Genomic DNA, 12,291 nt, shown 5'->3' on the forward strand with positions numbered 1-12,291 from the left:
TGCCATTGAGGCACATTTTGGGGCAGCTCACCCTGGGCCCCAACATACCTTTTTGATCAGTTGGTATGTATTATGCTATTACTCACAGGAAGGAAACTGAGGCATAGAAATGTGAAACTACTGGTTCCATAAGCAGTGGGTGGAAAGAGGATTCAAATTCGGGCTGTGTGACTCAGTGTCTGAAACACAAAAGAATCTGACAAAGGTCTAAGGAACTTGGATTTTGAGATTCCTGGGCCTTTTACAAAAATGCAAGCTGGCCCACAGGGGTGCCGGAAATGCCTCCTCGCTTCATCTGGGCAGATGTTACCTGAGCTCTGCACACCAGCGACAATTCATTACGCTGTACAACTTGAGATTTGTTCCCTTCACTGTACATTATTTCTCAGTCTTAATTTTTAAAAATGCTTCATTAAATTTGAACTCCTTTTCCAACCTCCTGCTATTTGCTCTAGCTTTGATCTCTTTCCTTTTTGTTTTTGGTGGAGGTGCTGGGGATCGAACTCAGGACCTTGTGCATGTAAAGCATGAGCTCTACCACTGAGATACACCCATCCCCCTGACCTCTTTCTTTATGTGACTGAACTTATTTACTCCTGGGAGGCAGGAACCCCTTGTTCACTCTTCCTCTAATTTCCTTATAATATTGGAATACTCTGGGGTCCTGAAATATTCTAAGGGCGGTATGCAGACGCAGTATTATTAGGGTTAGCAGTTTTATTTCATTCCACCACCATCAGCCAGAGCAACAACTAAGGTGCTAGATTGTTCCCTTTATCCCCCACCGCACCCCCACCCCCACCGCCATCACCTTACCCAACTCCTCCCACAATCACCTACTTTTCTAACTTCTTCCTCATTCTCTAACCCCTACTGAGAAACTGAGAAGCTTACTGTCTCCCGGGCCAGAGCAGCTGTATACATCTGCTAAACTTTGGTAGACATTCCTAGAGGTTCTTCCCCTTCCTGGGGGCTAGAACTTACAGGGGTGAAAAAGAAAAAAAAAAAGACAAAAAAACCCGCATTTTTACTTTGGGTCAAGGATCCCCTGAGGGGAGGGTGGGGAGGAGGGAGTTACTTAGGGTCAGGACTCTGACAGTTCAGTTTGATGGTTTGCCCTTCTGAACTCACCGCTGGGAAACCTTAGAATTGGGGACACAGAATAATTTAGTCCTTACATATCAAAAGCCTTTAGTCAGAGTAAGATCTGACAAACCCAGAACTGAACCACAAGGGGGAAATTTGTTTTGCTTTGTTTCTTGAGAGTTCTTGTAATTGTTCAATTTTCTGCAAATCGATGTTTTCGCCACTGAACCTGATTTATTAACTTAATAACTATGCATTGAGATTCTTCCCTACCGCCAAGCACTATATCACGAAGCAGTGCTCCTTGGGGAGAGGGCATAGCTCAGTGGTAGAGTGTGTGCTTAGCATGCACGAGGTCCTGGGTTCGATGCCCAGTACCTCCATTCAAAAACAAAAAATAATAATTAATAAACAAATAAACCGAATTACCTTCCCTCCCTCAAAAGAAACCTTAAAAATAGAGAGTAAGAAATTCAAGAATTCAGGGCCCAGAGAGCTATAAAGAAAGAAAGCAGTAATCCTCAAGGATCAGAGATCCTTAAAAGACAGATTCCTGGGCCCCACTCCCAGATCTTGATTCAGTAAATCTGGGGTGACAGCTCCCAAGTGATGCTGATGTTGTCCAAAAGTGGGACTATTATTTGAGTAGCATTGTCCTAGGTTATAGTAACAAACCAGGTCCTCAAGGAGTTATTATTCCAGCCAGGAATCCAAACACACCCAAAAAAGCTAGACCTGAAATGCAAAGTGACAGCTGCTGTGGGAGGAGTTAGGTACAGAAGAGGGGGCACCTACATCCCTGGGAGAAGGGAGACCACGGCAGGAGGACACCTGATCTGCATCTTGAAAGGTAACTAAAAGTGAACCCAGCACAGAGAGGGGAGAAAAGCACCCAGGACAGAGGGGACTGCTTAGGGAGGGCAATTTGCCAAAGCCTGAAATAGGCAGAGAGCAGACTGGGAGCTTATTAGAGAAGACGAGCAAATCAGTCTGGTGTGCAGTTGTGTCTGTCTGTGGAAGGTGAACTGGGGGTGTGCAGAGGTCTGGGCAAGAGACAATGCCTGAGTGAGGGCAAAGGGGGTGGTCCTGAACATCCAAGGGACAGACTGGAGAAGCGTGAGGAAATCAAATGAGCATGTCCACGTTCTTACTGACTCTATTAAGGTTCAGACAGTGGGAAAAGGAGGCGAGGATGTGCCACGTGTTTTCTTTTTAGGTGAATCTTTTATTGGGCTTCATAACCTGTGCTCATGGTAAATTCACTGAAGGAAACAAACTTGGCCATGACTGATTGACTTAAGCTGGATGACAGATACATTTTGAGGGTTTATCATATTGTCTACTGTGTAAGTAAGAAACTTCTTTCAGGGAGAAAAAAGTGTTTGTGCTCTTCTAGCTGTAAGTGGCGAATATACTGTGTAAGTCCACTTGTAATCTCTAAGCCAGCACTGTTGGTGTTTGCCGGGTTCATCTTTACAACACAAGTAATTTGGGAGGAATCTATCTCCCAGAGGAGCCGGAAGGACTATTTGTTGCAAATTAAAGTCAGCTCTTTTTGGAGAGCCCCAGGCTCATTGAATGCAGTTTAGGAACCTGAGGCAAGGAGCATTGTTGTTTTTTAAGAGTTATTTTGTATATCACATTGAAGTACAAGTTAATATTTAAATGTAAGGAAATGGCTCCTACCCTCTATTTACTTACAAAGTCCTAGATCCTTTTAAGCCCATTCCTTCATCAACAAATAATGATGGAGGGCATCCACTCTTTGCCTGTTACTATTCTGTAACAGTAGTTCTCAAACAATAGCATGCAAACGGTTCACCCGGGGAGCTTTGAAAACACAGACTCCTTGTCACCCCCACCGGAGATGCCTATTCAGCAGTTCTGTGGTAAAGCCCATCCATTTCTGTCCCCAACAGTTCCCAAGTGATGCTGATGATGCCGGCCTATGGACCACACTCTTCCAGGGCTGGAAATGCTACAGGCAAACAGGGAAAACAGACAAAAATTCAAATAATTGCTGTCCTAGAATTTATATTTTATTGGTAGTGGGGAGGTAAAATATGATGATGGGTGATGATGAAGAGAATATATATTATGCAAGATGATAAGTGCTATGAAAAAAAAAACAAGTGGAGAAGGCTAGAGAAGGGAAGACATTACTGAGAAGGCAACAGCAAAGATTTAAAGGAAGAGGGAGATTAAGCTGGCTGTATTTCTAGGGGAGAAACTGATCAGAGAGAGATAAAGCTAAGGGCAAAAGCCCTGATTCCGGAGCTTTCCTGGCTTGTTCCAGGATCAGCAGGGAGGCAGCTTCATGGGGATAAGAGAGAACAGAAGGGCCCAAGACAGAGGTCAAGTGCAAGGCCAGAAGAGGGCTTAGCAATTCGGTACACTGACTCGACTCGTTACTCTGAATGTGACAAAGCTAAAACAGGATTGTGAGCACAGAAGTAGCTTCATGCAACACGTCTTCTTTAAAAAAAAAAAAATCATTCCAGCCAATGTGTGGAGACTAGATTATAGCCTGAAGGCTAGGGTGCAGATCAGAAGACTAGTTGGGAGGCTATTGGAATAACCATCATTTATTGATGGTTTGGGGAGCCATCATAGCTTCGGAGATACTGAGAAAAGGCCAAGTGCTGCTCGGGCTAGCAGACATGCCCACGTAACCGTATTCTTTTGTTTCAGGATGCAGGTCATTTCAAGCCCCCAGCTTTCCTGTGACTCAGGCAATAACAAAATTAACACATGTTCCTTAAAAGAAATAACTATTTGTTGCCACTCTGCTGGTCTTCTAAGCCCTAGTCCACGTGCTGAGCAAAAACTCACTCAAACAATGGGAAAAGGAAACAGGTGGAGGAAAAAAAACTAAATGAAGCAATTGGATTCTGACATATTTTGATGGCATTAGTGAACAAAGGTGGCTTTAGGATTTTGCCCCGAGGAACTAGAAAGATGGAACTGTCATACACTGAGATGCAGGAGCCCGTGTAGGGAGGAACACTGAGACTTCTATCTGTGAAATATTACTTCCGTGATGCTAATTAGAAATCCAAGTGGAGGTGTTAAGCAGGCAGTTGGGTATATGAGACCAGAGTTTGGGAAACAGGTCTAGGGTAAAGACAAACATTTGAAAGACAAAAGCATATAGATGATTTTAAAGTCATAACACAGGATGAGATCACCAAGGTAGGAAATGTAGGCAGAGAAGAGGTTTGAGAATAAACTTTGGAACACTAAGTTTTAGATATACGAGGGGTGAGGAAGAACTAGAAGGGAGACTGAGAGAACCACTGGGTTAATAAGGGGAACACCAGGAAAGTGTAAACTGATGAGAGGAGGAGATTTAATTCAAAAATTAAGGTTTTTAAAAAACTACCCATGGTCACGGGGTAGTACGGTATAGTTCAAATGGTAGAGCACATGCTTGGCATGCACAAGGTCCTGGGTTCAATCCCCAGTACCCCCATAAAAAATAAATAAACAGATAAGTAAAAACCTAATTTCCCCGCCCCCTCCAAAAGATTGTGTGGCCCGAAGTGTATCTTTTATCTATAAATAAGGAATAAATAATATCTGTAAAATACTTTTCCTTTCTAATAGTCAGCTTTTTTTTTTCCCCCTTCTTCTTCTTCCCCTTCCCAGATGTTGCTCTTAGGACAGTAAAATTTAAAATCAGGGATTTTACTGAATCACTTTTGCATTTGAGACTCTGGACTCTGGCACATTATAACACGCCCCTCCTCCACCCACACAGCCCACCCCCGCTAACCCAAGGGCTCTGACAGCTTCCGAGGCAGTCTCAGCCCCATGCAAATTGCTTTCCTGAGCAAAGAATGTAGCAAGCCTGCCTTCCAGCTACCAGCCCCTGGCCTTCGGTCTTTCACTCCGGAGGCTCTCACCCCGGATACAATGGGACACCGGTGGGGGGATGGGGTGAATTCATCCCAGGCTTTCCTGCAAAGATCCCCGTCAGCAAAGAACAAAACTTCCCGTACCTGCAGTTTACAGAGCTGCAGGCAAACCAAAGTATTTGGTGGCCTTGACTGTTCTCATTTTCCAAACTGTTGAGAGCCAGGAAGTCGTTTCTGTCCTTTTAAGTCTATTTTCCCCGTTTTATTGAGATGTAATGGACATACAACATTGTATTAGTTTAAGGTGTGCAGCGTAATGACCTGATGTACGCATACGTTGCAAAATGATCACCACCGCAAATCTAGTTTCACATCCATCACCTCGCATTCCCTTTTTTAAAGAAATCATGTTCTATTTCTAATGAAACAGAGCTGATCTGCCTGAAGCACAGTGTACTCCACCCACCCTCTCCTGGACACCCCTATTCCAAACTCTTTCCCCCTCCAGAATGGTGGTGTGAAAAGACAAAGCAAAGGTTACATCGAATTTCATCCCCTTGTTTGGACCCAGCAATCCTCCTCTGCCTGCAAGTTGGTTCTGTGAGCAAAATTCAGCTTGTGTGGGAGCAAAGCCAGCAGGTGGAGACCTGAGCAGCCAGAGTGCATGCAGTGATTAGTCAAGAACTGTATCTCAGAAAAATATATAATTGGAATTTGCTAAGGGTTTATTTTTTAGGGATGGGGGGTTGGAAAAGAAGAAGAAACCTTAGGATTCTTGAATGTTGAATTTGGGGATGGGGTGGAAAATTGAATGCCATGGACTGTTGTTACAGTTTGTCCATAAATAGGTTAGTGCTGGAACCCAGTTCTAAAAACTGTTCCTTTGGTGACAAACCAGAGCAGGGGAGAAAAAGACAGAGTGAGGATGGAGTGGGGCTGAAGGACTGACAGGATTGCCAGGTCAGAGAAGGAAAAGCTAATTTGAAAAAGAGCCAGAGGGGAAAAAAGACAAGAGGGAACAAGATAACCGCTTGGGAAAGAGGGCTAGACGGGAAGGCAAACACTGTTCCTGAAATGAACCCACCACAAACGTTTTGGCAAGTCCGTTACAGGAATATCAACTGCTTAGGGAATACTCTCCTTTTTCTCCCTCTTTTCAATTGGCTTGGTTTACAGGTCAATACATTTTACGATTTTATCTCTAGTAATCTACTAATGTCCCTGGTAAAATAAGAAGGTGGTGCTTTCATTCTGGATTAGAATAAAAGTCACCAAAAAAAAAAGGTAATTTCAAATTTAGAGGTCATGGGCACAGAATCCTGAAAGAATTTTTATTAACAGCCACTCTTTGTAGATCCCTGCCATGTCAAATGTTACTAGTTATTTGGCACTTTATTTTCATTGATTCTTACAACACAGAGAAGGTACTTTCATCCCTATTCACAGATGAGGACACTGGGTCTTATTTAAGTGGCTGAGCCAAGATAAAAACCAATTAAAAATCCTCCAAAGTGATGGGGTGTGTATAATGATTAACGGGGCACCCAGTGTCCTGCGTCCGCAGGTCCTTTCCTCTGGCTTCTGCTAAAAGCAAGGCAACGGTCCTGCTGAAAAGACTTGCTGGTCTTTCTGAAAGTTAAAAAACCAGAAAGAAGTAAAGTGGGGGTTGAAAACATGTAGTATCTTGAACATCAACTAATGCCTTAACATTCAATGTGTTTTACTGTGACCTGTGGGTGAATCCAAGAGGAAAATGGAGCTAGTTGAAGTTTGCCATAACTAGCTTGATTTTGAGACCCTGAGGTCCAGAAATTAATTGTTTTGAGGTCCAGTCTAGAAATTAATTGTCCCCGTGGGAGTTTCCATCACTTTACGTAGCCTCAGGAATTGGAGGTACATCTTTGATTTTAAAAGGTGGAAACACATGAATCTAGAAGCATTTAGCTGCTGGGTTTATTCTGTTTCCAGGTTCTGTGGCCCCAGTTTGCCAGTTCCCCACCCAGTCTGGGTTCTCAGCAGCCACCTTCTGCATCACAATGGCCTTGGGGAGACTGGCAGACGGGATTAACTGGGAATTCGCAAGGGTGTGTGTGGGCGTGGGGCTGCCAAGAGGGCGGGTCTAAGTATGGCTGAGCCTCCCTTATAAACCTAGAGCCTCCGAAGTTTCCTCATTTTGCTAGATTGGGCCAGTGGGCTCCTTTCACGGCAAAGGTGACGCCCCACCCCTATCCCATCTGTGTGATTCTTTTCCACCTGGAGCTCTTTATCTTTCCCTAAGCTCTTCTACCTGGATACCTGAACCTGGACCTTTCCTACCATCTAGCCCCTTCTTCATCTCAACAATATGAGCGCCGACGCCGATTGTCCCCAAAGCCTGCTTTGCCCCGAAGCATCCAATTCTAGGGAGACTTCACCAATGCCTGAGCCTTATGGGCCTGAAGAAGATTACACATCCTTGCAGATGTCATCTGCTGAGACACCCGACACGGAGACTGGTAAGAAAGTCCTGAATCCTTGAGAGACTAAGTTCCTTCAGGGGAAGAGAAGGACGGGAAGGGGGTAAGAGCCATCTGTTTCCCTCTTGAGCAGGTACACCCCATCCATAGAAGCAGGTGTCTTTGTCTATTAATCCTCTTGACACTTATTTTTCAACTGAAACTTGTTGGGGTCATGCCCTTTCCCCTGTGTCCCAGGCGTCAGGTGCTGTGCACTGAGACAAGGGACAGGGGACTTGGCAGCTCAACTGTATACTGTACATCTGAGCTTGTGTGCATAGGTGCTGTGGAAGCATAAACGTGCTGTGATGACTATGCTGATGTATCAATCTTAATTAAGGTCGTGCCGGACATGCAGCAGCAGTAAATGTTACCACTGAGCCCGAAGTCACAACATCACCGCTGGCGGGGAGGGGAGGTGAGCACCACCTTTTTGGCTTGTCTATTCAAGGAGTGCCAGAAGTGGCACCGCTAAGGACGTGAAGCGCACCTTGGAGAAGTGCCTTCCCTTCCCGCTGCAGTGGCAGTCGGCTCTTCTGCTAACCTTTGGGTGCCAGGGTGTTACTGGGCAGCTGAGTTTGTGAGCACCTGCCATGCTTAAGTTTCCTAAATCCCAAGGAAGTGTTCACCCCATTTTACAGGTCTCTGCAGAAGGTTTAATATGCTAACAGTCAAACAAACTGGCGAGAGCTCAGATTTGAACTCTAGTTTGGCTTCAGAATCTGTACTCCAGTACTTAGGCTTCTAACTGATAATGAGGGTATGAAGGCTGCTCAGATAATGTAAAGCCAGCACCAGTTTTTTCGGAAATCAATTTGGCAGTAGTTGTTAAAAGTAAGAAAGGTAAACCAACCTTTACCCAGGAATGCCATTTTTAACATTTATGGTAAAATATAGCCTAAAAACTACTTATACTTAGGATTACAACTGTAAAACTTAAGTTGTGGATAAGGAATAAGTCAACAGAATAACTGCTATATTTGACTGTTCAATGGATGTTCCCCTATTTTCCTAAACTTTGTGTTAATGTCCTTTTATAATTTCAAAGGTTGAAAACACAAATTTGGATTTTGAGAGAAGTAGCTTGGGAGCTCGGCATGTCCTTCATAGCAAACCAACTGCGAGTTTGTATAAATTCTTTTTTTAATTTAAGTATAGTTAGTTTATAGTGTTCTGTCAATTTCTGGTGTACAGCATAGTGTTTCAGTCATACATATACGTACATGTATTCTTGTTCGTTATAAGTGACCATAAGATATTGAATATAGTTCCCCGTGCTATACAGAAGAAATTTGTTTTTTTATCTATTTTATATAGTTAGTATCATAATTTCTAGAACACACTTCACTTAGCAATTAGTCGAGGACTTTTCTTATTAGATCTACTTGCAAGAAGAAGCACGAAGTATGGATTTTTGCCTTTTAAAGCCTATTTGTTCCATGACTAGGGTGGAATTGGAGCTGAGCACTGGGAATACCTCTGCAAATAAACAGGAAATAAAATTTCAGTTACAAAGCCAATATACACCAGGCCCTATACTAGACAATTTTTACCTGTTAACTCGTTTCATTGTTTTTAATATATGTTTTTTGGTGGGGGGTGGGGAGGTAATTAGGTTTATGTATTTATTTATTTATTTTTAGAGGAGGCACTGGGGATTGAACCCAGGACCTCATGCTTGCTAAGCATGTGCTTTAGCACTTGAGCTATATCCTCCCCCTGTTTTTGTTGCTGTTTTTAAATTTTCAATTTCTGTTACTTCATTTTAATCAGTGAAGAAACTCTATGAGACATATTGTACAACCTGAGGAGTGTATCAAGTATTTTATAACAACTATAAATGGAGTATAACCTTCAAAAATTGTGACTCTCACCATACTGTACACCTGTAATTTCCATTATATTATACATCAACTATACTTCAATTAAAAAAACACAAAACCTATGATTAGTTGGCCCGATTGCCACAGCAAGCAAAACAAAAAAACTCCATCCAGGAGGAAGGGCTAATTTTGGACATGAGATCACAGAGCTCATGAAAACAAAGTCTGGATTGAAATAGCTTATCAGAATTCACATTTCCTGCTAGTCCTGGCATTAGAACTGGGCAGTCAACTGTTGGTTTTACAGGTCTCCAGAATCTGGATCATCCGTTTTAAAAATTAAGTAGGTGCTGATTTAGGTACAAAAGGAAGTTACGAAGGGACACAGTGGGTGGGAATTAAGAACAGCCGTGGTGTGGGCTCCTGACCTTCAGCTGGCTCAAAGCAGTGTCTGGCATAGAGGTCTGAATCCCGCCAGCTTCCCAGCAATACTTGTTATTAGTCTTGTCCATTATATGTAAAATGACATTGCACAAGGTTAGCCAAGTGTTCAGGACACTTAAGAATAAGTTTATTACTTACTACCTAGCTCTGAGGTTGTAAGGACGTTCATTGTGTTTTGAAAGCAACTTTTTAATATTTGAAGTTTTAGAGAAAAGTGTTGTTTTATTCCCAACAGTCTCTCCTCTTCCTTCCTCCATGGATCTGCTTATTCAGGACAGCCCTGATTCTTCCACCAGCCCCAGAGTAAAACCACTGCCCACTTCTGCAGAAAGCAGCACAGAGAAGCAGGAAGAGAAGGTCCAGGCCAAGAAACAGAAGGTCAGAACCGTGTTCTCCCAGACCCAGCTGTGTGTGCTCAATGACAGATTCCAGAGGCAGAAATACCTCAGCCTCCAGCAGATGCAAGAACTTTCCAACATCCTGAACCTTAGCTACAAACAGGTAGGGTTGCCTTGTTGTCAAAGCAATAAGCAATAAAAATAAGGCTAGTTTCTCAAGTGGTAGAGTGCCTGCTTAACATGCACGAGGTCCTTGGTTCAATCCCCAGTACCTCCACCAAAAAACTAACTAAATAAATAAACCTAATTACCTCCCCTCTGCAATAAATAAAAACATAAATAAGACTAATTTCTAGATCCTGTTTATGTACCCCAACAAATAAGTTAACTTTTTAATAGAAAAATGGAATCTTTTTGTAATATGTTTTGTGACCATCTTTCTTTCACTACATATTCTATTGTATGCATGTGTCCTAATTTATTTAAATACTTTTCCCTTGTTGCATAAACCAAAGCTGTAAAAAATGTTTCCAATTTTTCCTTAATCAAAGGAAGTATATATTCCTATCTTCCAGGATAGGGGAGTCCCTAGCCAACACTGGTTCTCATTCAAATAGAAATTGCATGTTTTGTTTTCATCTATGTACATTCGATTACTAATGAGTTGAATCACTTTTCATATATTAATTGGCCATTTTAATCAGTCAGATGCCATGGTTTTCTATCACTGGTCCCATATGTAGAGAGTCCTTCCTTCTCTATTCCATGATCTTATTTTATATACATGCCTTCTACTTCTGTGATCTCATTTTCCAACTCTGTTTATAAATCATCTGGAAATTGTAGTTTTTTCTGTGCTGCAGTATAATTTGATATTTTCTAAATAGTTGTCCTTGTGGTATGTTTATAATTCTTGAGTTAAAATATCATTATCACATTAAACATAAATGTGCTTATGGGGGGTGCTTTTTATTACAAACAAATTGCCTTTAACTGGGACTCACAGCATAGGTGAATCCTATGAAAAGGAAGATGAACAGACATTTAAATGTGAACGTGCAGTTCATCTCTCACTGATAAGGTTTATTAAACAAAAAGCAGCCAAAGGATTTGAGGGGCTTGAAATTCACTCATAGATTCAAGATTTAAGAAAGGACTGCAGAAGCGAAAATTCTGTCCCTGAGCCTGAGATAGTTGTAGCTGTCACGAAGAAAAATTCCTTGATCCCTAGTACATCCTGCATTACTAGTATTTTATGCTTCCTGTTACCTTTTCCTTGCAGGTTAAGACCTGGTTCCAGAACCAGAGAATGAAATGTAAGCGGTGGCAGAAGAACAACTGGCCAAGGAACAGCAGCAGCATGACTCAGGTACCAGGAAACATTTTCCTGCTCTTCCTTACAAGGGCTTGCCCATCGCTCAAGCATGCAATCCCAACCACAGACAATTCTCGTTTTTTTCCTTGTACCTTTTCAGTTAATCCATCCTTCTCTTTCAAAAGGGCTCAGCAACCACAGAATACCCGGGCCTCTATTCCTACCACCAAGGATGCCTGGCGAATACTTCTGGAAACCTTCCCATGTGGGGCAACCAGACCTGGAATAGCCCAACTTGGAACAGCCAGACCTGGAACAGCCAGTCTTGGGGCAGTCACTCCTGGAACAGTCAGCCCTGGTGCCCCCAAGCCTGGAATAACCAGACTTGGAACAACCAGGCCTGGAACAGTCAGTTCAACAACTGTGTCGAGGAATTCCTGCAGCCCCACAGCCAGCTCCAGCAAAACTCTCCTTTCAGTGATTTGGAGGCCGCCTTGGAAAGTGCTGGGGAAAGCCATAATGTAATACAGCAAGCTGCTAAGTATGTCAGTCCCCAGCAGCAGATCATGGATTTATTCCCCAGTTACTCCATAAACATGCAGCCTGAAGATGTGTGACGATGGCTATGTCATTCAGTCTCAGTGACTGTATTCCTTTTCTAGGCTTTTTCTTTTAGAGTTCTGTATCTCTGCCTTGATAGCCTGTGTTTCATGATGACTTTGTGTCAATTTGGGAGGGTGAGAGGGTAGGACTGGAGTCTAATCAAAGAGTTTCCAGTGGCAGTGGCTTCTGCAGACATGATAAAAGTTCTTGTTATAGACAACTAGATAGAATAACTAATTTTTGGATATCTTTAGGATGTAGAATCTGACTTCAAGAATAGGGAGCAGAAATACAAAGATGTGTGGGGAAGGACTGTTCTTATTTTCTGAG

At 42.7% G+C, this 12,291-nt stretch overlaps 1 protein-coding gene across 2 annotated transcripts; it reads left to right on the forward strand.

Annotated features, from left to right (window-relative positions):
• The first annotated feature begins 7,287 nt into the window (after window positions 1-7,287).
• Window positions 7,288-12,027, forward strand: NANOG (Nanog homeobox). Of its 2 annotated transcripts, none has more exons than XM_031670838.2 (4): window positions 7,288-7,438; window positions 9,941-10,206; window positions 11,326-11,412; window positions 11,544-12,027. In XM_031670838.2, exons 1-4 carry the CDS (start codon window positions 7,288-7,290, stop codon window positions 11,973-11,975), a joined length of 936 nt encoding a protein of 311 aa, XP_031526698.2. In that variant the 3' UTR covers window positions 11,976-12,027. The 2 variants fall into 2 exon arrangements, with proteins under 2 accessions (XP_031526698.2, XP_072810539.1); XM_072954438.1 differs by having other exon boundaries at window positions 11,326-11,408; window positions 11,585-12,027.
• Window positions 12,028-12,291: the final 264 nt, after the last annotated feature.

The sequence above is a fragment of the Vicugna pacos genome, chromosome 34, assembly GCF_048564905.1.
Source record: "Vicugna pacos chromosome 34, VicPac4, whole genome shotgun sequence".
Classification (NCBI taxonomy): domain Eukaryota; kingdom Metazoa; phylum Chordata; class Mammalia; order Artiodactyla; family Camelidae; genus Vicugna; species Vicugna pacos.